Source organism: Protopterus annectens, chromosome 4.part1 (genome assembly GCF_019279795.1).
Source record: "Protopterus annectens isolate FY-2018-M chromosome 4.part1, PAN1.0, whole genome shotgun sequence".
NCBI classification, from domain to species: Eukaryota; Metazoa; Chordata; order Ceratodontiformes; family Protopteridae; genus Protopterus; species Protopterus annectens.
This window is the reverse complement of record NC_056734.1, coordinates 75,191,705-75,208,368: the sequence shown is the minus strand read 5'-3', so window position 1 is coordinate 75,208,368 and position 16,664 is coordinate 75,191,705. Positions and strand designations below refer to the sequence as shown.

The 16,664-nt window shown below is 44.2% G+C and overlaps 1 protein-coding gene across 1 annotated transcript in view; it reads left to right on the top strand.

Annotated features, from left to right (window-relative positions):
* PDCD10 (programmed cell death 10) overlaps window positions 1-16,664 on the top strand; it is a 422,401-nt gene that overhangs the window by 331,737 nt on the left and 74,000 nt on the right. Inside the window, exon 5 of the mRNA XM_044070001.1 lies at window positions 12,829-12,911. Within this exon, the coding sequence (XP_043925936.1) occupies window positions 12,829-12,911 (83 nt within the window). The remainder of the gene's footprint in view (window positions 1-12,828; window positions 12,912-16,664) is intronic.

Genomic DNA, 16,664 nt, shown 5'->3' with positions numbered 1-16,664 from the left:
GATATCCTGCAGGAAAGGCTAACACAGACAAATAGGCTCAGTATAGTAACCACAGATGTTAAGTTGTCTATCTCGCCTTCATTCTTGCTGGATGGGATGGGTTCGGAGCCGACCTCGGCTCCGACTCGGCCACTCTAAAGCTCGAGAGTTGGTTCCACCGGCTCGAGGCTCCCCTTATATCCCACAATGCTAGGCGAGAGTTACCTCAGATCTCATTTGCCGCTACAGCTTCGAGGTTGGTTATTCTACCGGTTCCTGGTAAGTTTTAGCTTTTTCTATAAAAAGTTACTCTTTTTACCCCTTTTTTAGTTTAATTATTCTTAAATTAGTGTAGTTCATTCAACTTTATCCCCGAACCTAATTTTTTCCCGTTCTTGTTAAAAGAACTTTTAGTTCTTCCCTTGGGCCTTAGGCCTTCCCTTCCCTAGGGAGTGTTTGTGTAGTGTACTACTGTTTATTGTACTTTATTTTTTAGTATTTTTTTTACTAAAGTTTGTTATTCTGACAGGGTATAACTGGTGTGTTTGAGTGTGTGTTTGTGTTCACCAGTTAGGCTATGTCTAAAGAAGCAAAGGTCTCCGGATTCAAGAAGTGTGATGCGTGCTGTCAGAAAATGTCTCTGACAGACGCTCACACTTCTTGTGTCTATTGTCTGGGGCCTTTGCACCTGCAGGACTCCTGTGCTGTCTGCCATGGCTTCAGCCCCAGGGTCCTGCAGGAAAGAAAAAACAAGCTCATATTGAGAGGCTTGTTGAAGCCTGAGGATTCCCTGTCTGTCTCAACAGGGAAGCCCTCCAAGGCATCGAGGTCTTCGGCTTCTGAGCCGAGACCTCAGGTTGTTCAACCTTGCCTTTATCGGCTCCGGCTGGAGCCGATAAGACTCAGTCCACAGTTTCTGTGGCTTCCTGCTCCGCCGGAGCCGAGGTTATCGAGGTACCCGTGTCGGCTCCGACAAGATCTTCGGAGCCGACAACCAGAAAGAGGTCTAGGTCACCTTCTCTTGGCTCCGTTCATTCGGCTCCAGGATCTCCCCTGCTGTCTGAACGGAGCCAAAGGTCTCATTCCTCTAGGTCATCGAGGTTGTCCGATCATGACCTTCAGAGGGTGGTGAGTCGACTACTCAAGTCTGAGGCACTAGCCCAGATGCTTCAGAGCCCGACTCATCAGTCGGTGCCTGTTCCGGTCCATCATCTCCTTCCTCCTTCGACTCTCTTGAGCTCGGAGCCGGGTCGTGTCAGAACCTAGACTGTGGTCACCTCGGAGCCGAGACAATTGTCTTCGGCTCCGCTGCCGCTCCGCTTTCTTCCATGGAGGAATCTCGGCGCCGACTTCCTCGTCGGCTCCGAGGGGTGAGTGGCATCGGACCCTTGTCCGACCCCTCTCCCTCTCGGTGCTTCGGCTGGTGAGTTCGGCTCCGACATCGGCCTCGAGCCATCACTGTCGGTGCCGAGGGGGGTCCTTAGCTCCTCGGAGCGGGGACCTCTGGCTCTGCCTGACAGGGGTGCTTTCGAGGTCATGCGGAGTGTGTTAGAGCCTGGCTCTACTCCACAGTCGGCTCTGTCAGCCCCTCCCTCTATGCTGCCTCAGGGTAAGTCGACTCACTCCCTCATCCCGGACCGCAGAGAGCCAACTCCTCAGGAGCTCCCTTTGGGGATTTCATCCTCTTCCGAGGCCTCTCCTGATTTGGCAGAAGAGCCCCCTCGGAAGAGGAAGTGCAAGAGGAAGCACATTGGAGTCAGAGTCTATCACGTCGGACACAGATCTGGATGATTCTGAGGGTTCCCCCCGTTCCCCTTCTGAAGATGTCTCATTTGCAGACATTCTGGAGATCCTTAAACAGAGGGGAAATTGGCCAGCCCTCAACCCTTCGGAGGACGAATCTGTGTATCTTGAGGCGTTTGGCTCTCGTCCTTCCACCTCCTGGGTGTCCCCCTTCACCCCCTCATGCAGGTGGTTGCTAAAAGGCATGGACGGCTCCTGATTCAGTGGACCCCACTCCCAGGAGACCCTCCAAATTCATCACAGCTCCATCAGACAAGGAATTTTTATCAAAAGGAGTCTCTGTGGATGCTATGGTGGTAGCTGCCGCCACAAAGAAGGAACTGGCTGATCCTTCAGTGCCTGTCCATCCACCTAACAAGGAATCTAGGTCCATGGATAGGTACGGAAGCGGATGTTCTCCTCAGCGACATTTACTATGCGTCGCTGAATTACCTGTGCCATTTCACTTGTCTTCAAAGGGACTTGATCAAAGAAGCGAGTGAAATGCTGAAGGACCCTACAGCTGCGGGTTTCCAAGAGAAAATGAACACGCAGCTGGCTATCCTTAATTCTATTTCCAACTCCTCCATGCGCCTCCTCTCTTATGCGGCCGATGGAGCGAGCAGAGCCGCAGGAACAGGGGTAGCCTTACGTAGGCATGCTTGGATGCGGCTATGCAATTTTGCGGAACCTTTCAAGACGTCTTTCACGAACTCCCCTTTTGATGGATCATCTCTTTTTGGTCCACAAGTGAAAGAAAACCTGACTAGGTGCGAGACGGATGGCAAGACCCTTTCTGCCGCCGGAGTCCGTTTTTCCACTCCTTCTAGGCCTTACCCCAAAGGCCAGAAGGGGGGAAAGATGTGGTTCCGTAAACAATCTCAAGGGACTTCGCCTGATGCACAGAGTCGGTTCCCCGCCAGAGGCAGAGGGGGAACAACAATGGTAGACGCCGCCCTAGAGGCAGAGGGGTCCGCAGAACCAGGGCAATCGAGAAACGCCCTCCGATAAGCCCTTTCAGCATCCCTGAGGTGTTGCCCGACTGCCCATCTTCTGAGGCAGTCGGGGGAAGATTGTCACTGTACCCAGGAGCCTGGCTATCCTTGACACAAGACAAATGGGTACAGTCCATCATTTCGAAGGTTATTCTATTCCCTTTCTTCGTTTTCCAAGTCAGTCAAAAATCCCTTCCAGATGTTCCACCCGCTCAAAGGGATATAGCAGCTTTGGAAATTTCAAAACTGCTTGCAAAAGAGCTATTCAGCCAGTGCCAGCAGACCAACTAGGATCCGGAATCTACTCAAGGTTCTTTTTAGTTCCAAAGAAAACAGGGGACTGGAGACCAATTTTGGATCTCAGTATCTTGAACAGATCGGTCAAGAAAACAAGATTTCGGATGGTCACGCTGCAATCCATTCTTCCCCTATTGGGAAAAGGAAACTGGATGTGCTCTATAGACCTTCAGGACGCGTACTATCACATAAAATGAACAGACGCCCAGAAGATTCCTCCGCTTCAGGCTAGGAACCAGTCATTTTCAATTCAGGGCCCTGCCCTTTGGTCTCACCACTGCCCCCGGTGTTTACCAAATGCATGGCATGGGTAGCTTCTCACCTGAGACGACAAGGATTCCAGGTGTTTCCATATTTGGACGACTGGCTCCTCACAGCTCCCACCAAGCATCTCCTTCTGATGGCCAGAGATTACACTTTTCGAGTCTGTCAAAACTGGGTATCTCAATAAATTGCGAAAAGTCTGTTTTGTCGCCTTGTCGCACTATTACCTACATAGGCTTAAATTTAGATACTGTAAACATGTCTGCAACACTAACGAACCAAAGGATATCAGACATTCAAAAATTGGTATCACTACTTCTCAACAACAACAGAGCCAAAGCCAAGTTAGTTCTAAAGGTGTTGGGAATCATGGCAGCGGCCATACCCCTCCTTCCATTGGCCAGATACCACATGCGGATCCTTCAGTGGATGCTCTTTTCTCAATGGTCATACCAAGAACTTCCAATGTCTCACACCATTATGATCACGCAAGCGTGCAAAAAGCATCTCATGTGGTGGATGTCTTCCAACCAGCTCCTGTTGGGGAGACCATTTGTTCCACCTCCTCCGGTTGCTACTCTGACAACGGATGCCTCCCTGATCGGGTGGGGGGGGCATTATCAGGGCAGGACAGTCCAGGGCACTTGGCAACCAAACGAATGCCACTTGCACATAAATGTTCTGGAGATGAGAGCGGTGCTTTTAGCATTGCAAGCCCTTCAACACTCTCTTCCCTTGGGAACGATTGCAATCCAGACAGACAATATGTCTGTAGTGTGGTACATCAACAAACAAGGCGGAACCAGATCATACCCCCTGTGTCGAGAAGCACTCAGACTGTGGCAGTGGGCGATTTCTTCTCAGCGTTTTCTGATAGCAACGCACATCCCCGGAAGTCCAATCACATTGCGGACAAGTTGAGCAGAGCTATTCTCATGCCTCACGAAAGTGGTCTCTGAAAGACTCTGTAGTGAGAGAGATTTTTCTCAAGTGGGGTCAGCCTTGCTGCGATCTTTTGCTACTCCCCAAAACAGCAAGTGCAGAGAATACTTCACTCTATTCCCTTTACCAGGCCAACCCAGCAGGGACGCTAGTCCAAGTTTGGCCCCGGGGACTTCTGTATGCATTTCCTCCTTTCCCACTGATCTCTCAAGTAATACAGAAAGCTATCGCTCAGAAGGCCTCATTGATCCTCATTGCTCCTTACTGGCCTCGACAAGTGTGGTTCCCCTTTCTGCATCGATTTCTTTTGGAGCGACCGTGGAATCTGGACCTAGTTCCAGATCTTTTGATCCATCAGTCGGGTCAGTTTCATCGCTCCCTCCCCTCTCTGAACCTCACTGCTTGGTTCCTCCACTTCCAACCGTAGCCAGGCTTCCTCAGTTATCTCACTCTGTTAGAGATATTTTGATAGCTTCCCATAAATCTTCCACTCTAAAGATTTATTTGAGTAAGTGGAAACGCTTTTCATATTGGGCACAAGGAAAGGACATAGATCCTTTCACCGCTTCCATCCAACTAGTCCTTGATTTTCTTGCTGAACTCTTCCATGCAGGTTCATCTCCATCTACTCTTAAGGTTCAATTGGCAGCTATTTCTAATTTCCATGTGGGTATTTCTGAATCCGCCCTAATGTCCCACAAACTCTGCAAAGCCTTTTTGAAAGGAGTTTTTCTTCTCAGACCTCCTGTAAGAAATCCTCCTTCTCCTTGGGACCTAAATTTAGTTCTTGCTTCTTTGATTCTTTCCCCTTTCGAACCTGCAGCTTCATGTTCCTTAAAGTTATTATCTTGGAAAACTCTCTTTCTGGTGGCTATCACATCAGCTAGAAGAATTTTAGAACTTCAAGCACTCAGTTGTCGTTCTCCTTACCTTGTGTTCCATAAGGACAGAGTTTCCTTACGAACTAACCCGTCCTTTTTGCCTAAGGTGGTTTCAACATCAAACCTAAACCAGTGCATTGACCTCCTGTCTTTTTCCCGGAGTATTCAAATAGGTCTGAACAAAAATTACACTGTCTGGATGTTCATCGTCAGTTAAGATACTACTTGGACAGGACGAAACAATTCAGAAAATCTGATCAGCTGTTTGTCTCCTATGCGGAAAGCAGAAAGGGACTTCCAGTCTCTAAGGTATCTTTATCCAGATGGCTAACATCTCTGATTACCCTTGTTTATGAGATTAGACACCAAAAACTGCCTAATAAGCCTAAAGCACATTCCACCAGAGCTTTGGCTACTACTCTAGCCTTCCAAGACAGACTGCCTATTGACACCATTTGTGCAGCGGCTACTTGGGCTACTCCTCACACTTTTATTTCCCATTATAAGTTGGATTTAGCTTCTAGGCATAGAGCTAATTTTGGTTCCACTGTTCTCAGGAGTCTGTTCCGTTAGGCCACCCGGGACAAGGTGCTAGGGACGGTCCCATCCAGCAAGAATGAAGGCGAGATAGACAACTTAACATATAGAAGTTATGTTCTTACCATAACGTTCCATGTTAGTTGTCTTCTTCTCGCCTTCTTCTTGGCCCCACCCTCCTTCCCCTGGCCTGGACAGACCTAGAGGAGTTGTGATCGTGACCTCTCTTTCTACCACCTCTTTCTTAGCTATATGCTATTATGCATATTTCTTGTTTCAGGATGTAGGTCACCCGTCTTCTCCCTGTTGTTAGAGGTGGACTCTGTTTATAGTATTCTGTTATATACTGTTACTATCATAAGCTGGGGTTAGCTTACAAACGAGATCTGAGGTAACTCTCGCCTAGCATTGTGGGATATAAGGGGAGCCTCGAGCCGGTGGAACCAACTCTCGAGCTTTAGAGTGGCCGAGTCGGAGCCGAGGTCGGCTCCGAACCCATCCCATCCAGCAAGAAGAAGGCGAGAAGAAGACAACTAACATGGAACGTTATGGTAAGAACATAACTTCTATATCTCTTTATTCAACAAACTCCAACAGTTAAGCACTTTCGTCTTAATCAAAAACTTCTTCAGAACTGTTGAATAACATGCAGAAAGTCATTAAAATAGGCAAAACTCATTAGTCACATGTTAAAAAACACCAATGGGACATTTCCCAAATGCACTTGATAATTATAAAGAATAATCAACCTGACAACATCCTGAAAAAATGTGTATGTATGTATGTATAAGATATATATATATATATATATATATATATATATATATATATATATATATATATATATATATATATATATATATATATATACATATATTATATGCATAAAAAGATTTAAAAAGTTAAAAAATACAAAATTGAAAAGTAAAACCCTAATGCCATGATCTAAATGAAAATAGGTGACCAACTGCATCATCCTTCAAGATTTCTTGATTTCAATATGGGGTAAATAGAACAAGAATCATTGAGATTTGCGGATTTTCAAAACATTAAGCCTCAAAATCCAAATCGGCTCTTTCCTACTTAGATGTTCATAAATAAAAAACATCCCCTGGTATCCCTTTCCATATAATCAAGAACCACAAACGTAAAACTGTGCCCTGGATTCAAGGCTACATGTCTGAACAATGCATTGGAGGTTCTACCCTTCACTATATCATTAAAATGTTCATATATCCTGTCCTTTAGTTTCCACAAAATTTTGCCAATATAAAATGCATCACACAATTGGCACAATGCAGAATAAACCACCCTCATAGAGTCACAATTAAAATGCTTACAGATATTGAATTTCCTGTTCCAGATAGAAAAATATTCACAATATACTAATCAATGACTAAGCATAGATACTCTACACACTTAAAACACACATTCACAAACCTGCCTTTACCTACCTATTTCTTACATACACGCATACACACTTCTTCCTACTTCTTACATCCACAGACTCAGAGTCCTACCTACCTATTTCTTACACACACACACCTCTTAATCACTTAAACTCACACACGCACACACCTACCTTTCACTTCTACATTCATCTGCGCAGTCCGAACGTCCTCTTGAATTTAAATTTCCAGTAGGCGCGAAAGAAAAGGACGTAAACCATCAGTCGCGCAAAGACACAGAAGACGAAAACAGGTCACAAACACCTGTTACGTCTGTGCAACTGGATGGGATGCAAAGGGCGTTCTTAAAGAGGAACACCCTTTAAAAAAAAAAAACTTTTTTTATTTAAATTAATTTCTTGGCCAGCCGGTTCCAGGGGGGTGCAAGTGCACCCCCTTGCACTTGCCTGCGGGCGCCCTTGGATGGCAGCAGCTATTCTTCTAGTTCCCCTAACACGGTTACACATGAGGGTCCTGCAGTGGTTACTATTTGCTCAGTGGTCAATGCAAGATCTTCCTCTTTCACATCAGATTATCATCACGGAATCTTGCCAAAAGGATCTCCTTTGGTGGCTGCAGAAAGACCAGTTGTATCAGGATCGCCCTCTTGTCTTTCCGCAACCGAATGCAGTACTGACCACAGACACTTCCCAGATCGGGTTGGGGGGGGGCATTATCTGGGAATGACTAAGTCCTATGGCAAGGATATGAAAGCCACTTGCACATCAATGTCCTGGAGATGAGATGAGAGCAGTGCTTTATGCGTTGCAGGCATTTCAGGACTCTCTGCCCACGGGAATGGTTACAATTCAGACAGGCAATATGTCAGTAGTGTGGTATATAAACAAACCGGGAGGAACCAAATCTTACCCACTATGTCAGTAGTATGGTATATAAACAAACCGAGAGGAACCAAATCTTACCCACTATGTCAGGAGGCACAGCAAGTTTGGCAATGGGCGATCGCTTCTCAGTGTTTTTTGATAGCAACGTAATAGCAGACAAACTCAGCAGAGCTATTCTGTTGCCTCACGAGTGGTCCCTGAAGACAGAGATTGTGGGAAAGATCTTCCAGAAATGGGGCCAGCCTTGCTGCGAACTTTTCGCCACGTCCATGAATGCCAAATGCAGCAACTACTTTGCTCTCATTCCCCCTCCGGGAAAGTCACCCTGGGATGCACTGGTTCACGATTGGCCCCCAGGACTTCTCTATGCCCTCCTTTCCTCTAATTCCCAAAGTACTGCAGAAAGCCAGCTCATCAAAAAGCACTATGATCCTCATTGCTCCTTACTGGCCTCGGCAAGTTTGGTTCCTCTTACTTTGGACCAATCTGCTGGAGGAACCTTGGATTATGGATCCATTTGCAGATCTCTTGACTCATTCTTCGGGTGAGTTCCATCCATCTATCCGAACCCTCAAGTTGACAGCATGGCTGCTGCAATTCTACTTTTAGCCAGATGTTACTCTCTTTCACCTGCAGTGAGTCATATTCTCGCCTTGTCCCACAAACCATCCACGAGGAGACTGTATTCCAGTAGGTGGAAGAGATTTTCATGCTGGGCTGTTGGGCAGAACATAGAACCTTGTACAGCTCCTATTTCTGCAATTCTCAAATTTATTTCTAAACTTTTTGATGAAGGACCTGCAGCAGCTACCATCAGAGTTCAGTTGGCCGCCATTTCTAATTTCCATGCTGGAGAAATGGGAGTTCCTGTTATGTCTCAGTCTGTGTAAATTTTTCCTCAAAGATGCCTTTCTTCTCAGACCCCTGAACAGAGAACCCCCAGTTCCTTGGGATCTGCATCTCGTTCTAACCTCGCTGATTTTACCACCCTTTGAGCCCGCATCATCTTGTAATTTGAAGTATTTGTTGTGGAAGACTCTCTTTTTAGTAGCCATAACCTCCACCAGGAAGTATCGGAACTATAAGTTCCTTCTGTTTGTACCCCTTATATCATTTTTCACAAGGATAGGGTATCCTTGAGAACTAATTCCTTGTTTTCTCCCATAAGTCTGTTTGGAGAATAATATAAACCAATCCATTGAATTCCTGGTACTTTTTCCAAACTACAGCGACAAGGCAGAATATAAACTGCATCAGTTGGATGTACATAGGCAGTTACGTTTTTGCCTCCAGAGGATAAAGAACCTCAAGAAATTCAACCAGCTTTTTGTGCCCTTCTCTGATAAAAAGAAAGGATTGCCAGTTTCCAAAGTAACTTTGTCAAAGTGGCTTACTGATTGCATTTCCTTTTCTTACAGTAAGAATAATAAACTACTACCAGGGAAGATAAGAGGACATTCCACAAGATCAGTCTCAACACCCTCTGCTTTTCAGGCCAGACTTCCTATTGATTTTTATTTGTGCAGCTGCCACATGGGTGAGGCCTCATACCTTCATCAGTCATTAGAAAGTGGATGTGGCCTCCCGGAACAGGTCTTCCTTTGGATCCACTGTATTGAAGAATATTTTTGCCTGAGGCACCCGGGGATAAAGGTGCTAGGGACGCTGTCCCAACCTGCAAGAATTATGGAGAGTTAGGACAACATAACATTAAGAAGTTATGTACTTACCATAATGTTCCGTGTTTGTTGTCCATCTCGTCTACATTCTTGCCCCCATCTTGTGTTCCTGGAGCCAAACTATATATATATATATATATATATATATATATATATATATATATATACATATGGCCTGCAGCATCATGGGATAGGGTTTAACCTCGAGCCAGTAGAAGCTCTTGATTTTTATTATAGGTCTAGTCGGAGCCTAGATCGGCTCCGAACCCAACATGCAAGAATGTAGGCGAGATGGGCAACAAACATGGAACGTTATGGTAAGTACATAACTTTTTATTTTACATTTGTTTACCGGGAAGTTCCGACTGGGCAGAGATTGCCTGTTTTCAGCGGAGGCCTGGGGAGAAAAGTTCCACATAGTACAGTACAATACAAAAATATTTAAGACATTCAATACAGTCATGTTCAGCGTAATCATGATACAAAAATATTCAAAAATGCAGTACATAGGTTTACAGCATGGTCATTACAAAATGCATTAAAATAAAATAAAATTGAATAGAACCCAGAAAGTAGGTACAGATGGTTAATTTGAGCTAGTGATGCATGTGGAAGTGTTGTGCCAGGTGGAGATATAGTACTTTATAAAGCATACAGCATTTATGGCTATTTATTAGACAGGACTAGGTATTAAGTTGGCTAGTCTGGGTCTTGACAGTTGCATGTCCCGGAATTGGTTAGGTAGGACGTTAGTTGATTTTTAAAGTTACATTTGTTATCTTGCAATCTTATTTCAAGGGGGAGGGATTCCAGAATTTGGCAACTGCTCTTGAGTAAAGGGAGTTGCCGGTTGTGTATTTGGCTTTGGATATTTCAACAATTGCTTTGTTTGTGGATCTCAGTTGGTTGTGGTGGTTGTAGGGCCTGAGTAGGCCTGTTAAAGCCGTTGTTTTATTGGGGTGGTAGACTATTTGATGTGCCAGGGAAAGTTGGTTAAAGTTGAATAAGTTGGGTAATTTTAGGCAATCTAATTGCTTAAGAGCTTGACAGTGATGGGATCGCTAGGAGGAGTTGGTAGCAAGTTTTGCTACTTTGTTATAGCAAGTGGTTAATTTGTTTGTTGCCTTTGTTTAGGTTGGTTAGAACAGGGAATGAATGGAGTATTGTGGAGAGATAAGGTTAGCTCTAGCTCTGATGGCTTTGCTGCCCGTGGTCAGGTAATGTTTGCAATGGTAAAGGGTGCCGAGTTTTTTTGTAAACCTTAGTTATGGTTTGGGCTATATGTTTATCGAATTTGAGATTTTGGTCTCTGATTGACCCTAGTAGTTTGGTTTGTGGCACTGGGGTGATGAGGGTGTTTGTAGAAGATATTTTAAAAGGGGGAGCAGGTTCAGTGGCTTTGGAGGGTTAGAAAAGCATGAGTTGAGTTTTTCTGGATTTATAATAAGTTGAGTTTGACAGCCAGGTTCCTGTAGCGGTGAAGGCTTACTGGATTTTTTTCTTCAAGAATTTGGAGAGAGGGAGCTGATCAGATTAATGTGGCATCATTGGCATATTGGACCAAATTTGCTTGATGTGTAACTGTGTATAGGTTGTTTGTAAAAATGATGAAAAGCAGGGGCCCAAGTGTCGAACCCTGTGGTATGCCTAGGGTAACAGGAAGGAGGTGGGATAGGGAGTCCATCCATTTAATGGCTTGCCGGCACTTTGAGAGATGGTCATTAAACCAGAGCAGGGTGGATTTATCTATGTTGAGTTCAGAGAAGACAATTTGTTGCGAGAGACCTTATCAGATGCTTTAGACAGGTCAGTGGAGACTAGATTACCTAGGTTACGTTATTGATTGACAGTGTTGGTAAAACTGATGAGAGCGGTGGTAGTGCTGTGGCATGGGCGGAACCAGTGCTGTGTTTTGGCAAGAAGTTTGTTGGATAAAAGATAGTTTAGTATCTGAGAGTGTATACATTTTTCCAGTATTTTTGATAATGAGGATAATATGGCTATTGGTCGATAGTTGGATAATTCAGTTGACGAACCACATTTATGCAATGGAATTGTGTGAGATTTTTTCCAGAGGGACGATACTGATTGCTCTGCTGTGGATCTGTTAATGTAGAAACAGGTAGGTGATGTCTTTGGCTGCATTTCCTAGGTATTGAGCTGGGAGTTTGTCTGCTGTGAGAGTAGTTTGTTTTAGTTTGGACAGGTGTTTATAGATGATACTGGCTGGGACTGGACTTTGTGAAAGTAGGTTTTGTTTGCTTGAGAGATTATGTAGGTTTGGAAGACTAGTGGTGGAAGATGGAGTAATCAGTTTAAAAACTGAATTAGTGAAGTTGTCATTGAATTGGGTAGCTATTTTGATGGTGGTGCCATTTACATTTGAGGGTGGGGTACTAGTTTTACCTGGATGTAGAATTTTGTTAATAGATGCCCAGAATTTCTGTGGCTTTCAGTTATGTTGAGTTTGGATGTTAGTGTGGTGTTTTTTATCATTTATTTGTCTTTTATCTTTATTTCTTAGTTCAAGGAATATTTGTCAGTTTGAGTTATGTTTATTATAACGCCAAGTGACCCAGGTCTTATATCTTTCTTTTAAAAGCAGATAGGTGGAGAGCCAGGGGACATAGTTGGATTTAACTCTGATTGTTCTAGGAAGGTATAGCTGATAAAGTGTGTGTGTTTGTGTGTGTAGTTTATGCACATACACATGCATACATACCATTTTCTGATATTTATATGTCAACAATCTTTATGTAGATTTTATATTTTGTGTATGTATATGTAGGAATGTGTAGATGCACTGTTAGCTTTCTGAAAAGCAGTATACTTAATGTTGTAGTATTGTACTATTGAGTATACAATGTTAAAATGTGAAATTGCTGAAACTTTAAAAATCAGAACACCTGACAAGACAGCTGGACTTGTCCTCCAGCAAGACACTTGTTAGTGCTTGTTTCTAAGTTTCACTAACATTTGAGTGATGTTGGTTGTTTTGATTTCAGAATTTTACATTTCAGCATTTCTACAAAACTGCGCATTGGCGGTGAAATACTCATTAAGGAAAATAAAATGACAGAAATGTCGCACACAAGTTTAAGAAAATATGTTTGACTGACCAACTGTTACACAGCAGGACTGAGACTGAAAAATGTAAAATACATATTTTTTTCATATAGGCACTTGAACACCAAAAGAAAGAATTTGTGAAATATTCCAAAAGTTTTAGTGACACACTGAAGACCTATTTCAAAGATGGAAAGTAAGTCAAGTGTTGTCTTTTCATTTTATTATGACTAAATCTCAGTGTAATATTAGAGGGATTTTTTTGTAAAAATGTCTGCTAGCAAGCTTGTAGTCACTGCAGCAACTCTTATTTGAAAACTTATGGTTAAGCAAGGCAGGAAGGATTTTGACTTGTTTTTGATGAAAAAGTGAAAATAATTGGTAAATAGTGATGTCCTAGTATATCCTCACTTTTTGAGTGATTAGTCCTACTGACCTTTACAGTCAGCTAGATCTGCTGAATTTGGACTAAGTTTTAACCTTGCCTGTATTTACATTGCTTGCTGCTTGGGTTGTAACTTTTAATAAACACAGTCACCTGATGTTCTTCATTCCACATTGCTGCAGTCCTAACCATTGGGTAGTCCGCTGTCCAGTCGGCCCGAATACCAAAGTATATGGCTGACGTCGGTCAAGGCGCATTAGACTGATGTCAGGACATCAGGGTACTAATGCGCATGACCGACGTCATATCCTCAGTCTTTTTTGCCGCATGGTCCGATGCAGAAGCAGTTTTGCGAGTGCAGGTTGGCGTTCTGAAAATTTCCGAGTCGGAGTTTCAGACCGAATCAAAGTTGGCTAAGTACCCGTTGGGGAACATTTTGGTTTTTCTTGCCTCAGTATTTAACCGGATGTCAGAAAAAGTGAATAACTGTATTTCTTGTGGGAAGCAGATACCTCATAGGGATTACCATACTTTGTGTATACCTTGTTTAGGGCCTGAGCACGACGTTGTTGGTTGCCGCTCTTGTGCTAGATTTAACAAACGCACAATTAAGAGAAGGTTAGACTGTGCCAGGTTAGTGTTTGGGAAGCGTTGTAATTATAAAATGCCGTCGGATGCTCCGACGCCCGCTTCGTACAAAAAGCGCAAAGACAAAACAGCAAAGCCTAGGGTTGATGAACCGGCAGTCCCGGACGTCGGTTCTTTAGAAGGCTCAGTGGAGCCAGAGGTTTTGCCAGGAGTTTCTTTGGAGTCTCAGGCAGAGACTTTACTGTTACAGGATGTGCCCTCTCAGGAGGTAGGCCAGGCTGAGGGGGCTTCTCAGGTGTCTGTTCTTCCCTCTCTTCCCAAGGTAGTTAGAGCCTCTCCTTCTGTTTCCAAAACTTCTTTGAGAGGTAGGCCAAGTTTAGCTTCAGTGGGGGCTTCTCCTAGCACTTCAGGTTCTGTGCCTAAGAAACATATGCTTAAAATGGCAGAAGATTTAATTACTATGATTAGAGGCTCTATGCCCCCTCCTGATAAGAGGCCTAGGGTGGAACCTGAGTTTGAGAGTTTTGAACAGTGTTCAGAGGCTTCTGAGTCTTCTGCGGGAAGACTTGCAGGAGTATCCTCCTTATTCTGATTCTGATGTGGATGATTCCACTCCTACAGCTTCTCCTCCTGAGGATTTCTCATTTTCAGAGACTCTGCATTCCATGAGGGAGCACTTTAAATGGGAAGGCCAAGATTACTCTGATTCCAGGAAAAGGCTTAGGGAATTCTTATTTTACCCCAGCATAGGCCCTTAGCTATACCTCCTGTGTTGAATGTGGTGGAAGATGTTTTGCAGAGGCTTCCCTGAACCCTGATTCCTTGCCTCCTGCCCCTGTTAAACCTGATAGGTACTATAGGGTGCCTGAAGCTCATAAGTATCTGTTTAAGAGTCCTAGGGCAGACCCGAAACTATTTCTCAGGGGCCTAAAGGTGTTAAGGCCTCTGTTGTTAAAAATCCTGTTCCCACTGATAAAGAGGCAAGGGCTTTGGATAGGTGGGGAAAGAAAGTGTATACTTCTTCCACTTTAGCCATGAGAGTGTTGAATTGTCAGTTTCACATGCTAAAATATCAAAATTATCTCCTTTCACAATTGAAATCTAAGGTGGATGCTTTGGCGGAAGGTATAGAGTGTAAAGAGTTGCTGGATTTAGTTCATGTGTCTGAACAAGTGGGTAAGCATTCTTTGCAATGTGGTTTTGATGCTGTGCAGGCCTCCTCGAGGGTGGCTGCCACTAGTTCTGTTCTTCGCAGGCATGCCTGGTTGAGGGATCAGAATTTAGCAGAGCATGTTAAGACTAGGATTTTGGATGCTCCTTTACAGTCTGATGTGTTATTTGGTTCGCCTGTGGAAGCAGTTTTAAAGAAAATGGAGGACAAAGCTAAGTCTATGCAAACTGTTAAAGATTTTTTGCAGGTGCAGCCACCGAAGTTTAGTAGAAATTGGCCTACTAAGGGATGGACATATCCTGCTTATGATTCTCAGTCTAAGGGTAGGTCTAGACGTGGTAGGGGCAGAGCTCAAGGTTCTTTTAGGCCTAGAACAGGGGGTTCACCTGCTCAGACTTCTGGTGAGGGCAGGGGTCAGTCCTTTCATAAACAGACCCAATGACCTGCCTTTTCAGCTGCCAGTAGATTCTCGTCTGGCAGCTCCTTTGGGAGGAAGACTGTCTCTATTCAAAGAAAATTGGGATTTAATCACTCAAGACAGATGGGTGTTGGATATCATTCACCACGGTTACAGGTTTTATTTCCATACATTGCCCCCTTTCAAAGGCATGCCAGACATTCCCCCTCCACAAAGGAAAGAGGCTCACAAGCAAATTTCTCTGTTACTCCAAATAGGGGCCATTCAGCCAGTCCCTGTACCAGAAAGGGGCCTAGGATTTTACTCTCGCCTGTTCCTAGTACCAAAGAAGGGGAACACGTGGAGACCAATTTTGGATTTATCTATCCTCAACACTTATCTGGACATTCCCAAGTTCAAGATGTTGACGTTACAACAGCTTTTACCTCTGCTGGGCAAAGATCATTGGATGGTAACTTTAGATCTCAAGGAAGCTTACCTTCATGTGCCTATAAGACTAAGTTGCAGGAAGTATCTGCGTTTTCGAGCTGGAAATTCTCATTATCAGTTCTCTGCGTTGCCCTTTGGCTTATCTACTGCACCCAGAGTATTCACAAAGGTTCTGGCTCCAGTGATAGCTTACTTCAGGCTAAAAGGAATTCAAATCTATCCTTACTTGGACGACTGCCTGATTCTGGCTCAAGAAAAGGAAGACCTTCTACAGCATCTGGAATATGTCATAGCAGTGCTAAGATGCCTAGGGTATTCTGTGAACGAAATAAAGTCCAGTCTAGTACCCTCTCAAGACATGTGCTTTCTGGGTGTGAGACTGAATACAGCAGCCCAGATGGCCTTTTTAACCCCGGACAAGCAACAGAATCTTTCCAGTTACTTCCATCAACTATCTCTTCAGTCCGGGCTGACTGCAAGGACAGTCCTTCAAACCTTAGGGTTCATGGCATCTTGTATTCTGGTGCTTCCCAATGCCAAACTGCATATGAGGAAGCTGCAATGGTATCTCAAAATGTGTGGACACAGCACTGCCAGGATTTGGACACTGTCATTCAAATAATACCTTGCATTCAAAAAGAATTTTTGTGGTGGGCTCAGGAATGTCACCTAAACAAGGGACTCTCCGTGACCCGGCCAGAGGCGAGTCAGATTTTAACGACAGATGCCTCGGACATTGCTTGGGAGCTCATCTAAATGGAAAGTGGATACAAGACAAGTGGCCTGCCAGACTACAGCATCTACATATCAACATGAAAGAGATGTTAGCAGTCCAGTTTGCATTAATGGCTTTCAAGGAGTTACTTCTTCCTGGGCAGGTGTTGATTCTAACAGACAACACAACTGTCATGTGGTACATCAACAAACAAGGGGAACACATTCTTATCCTCTATGCAGG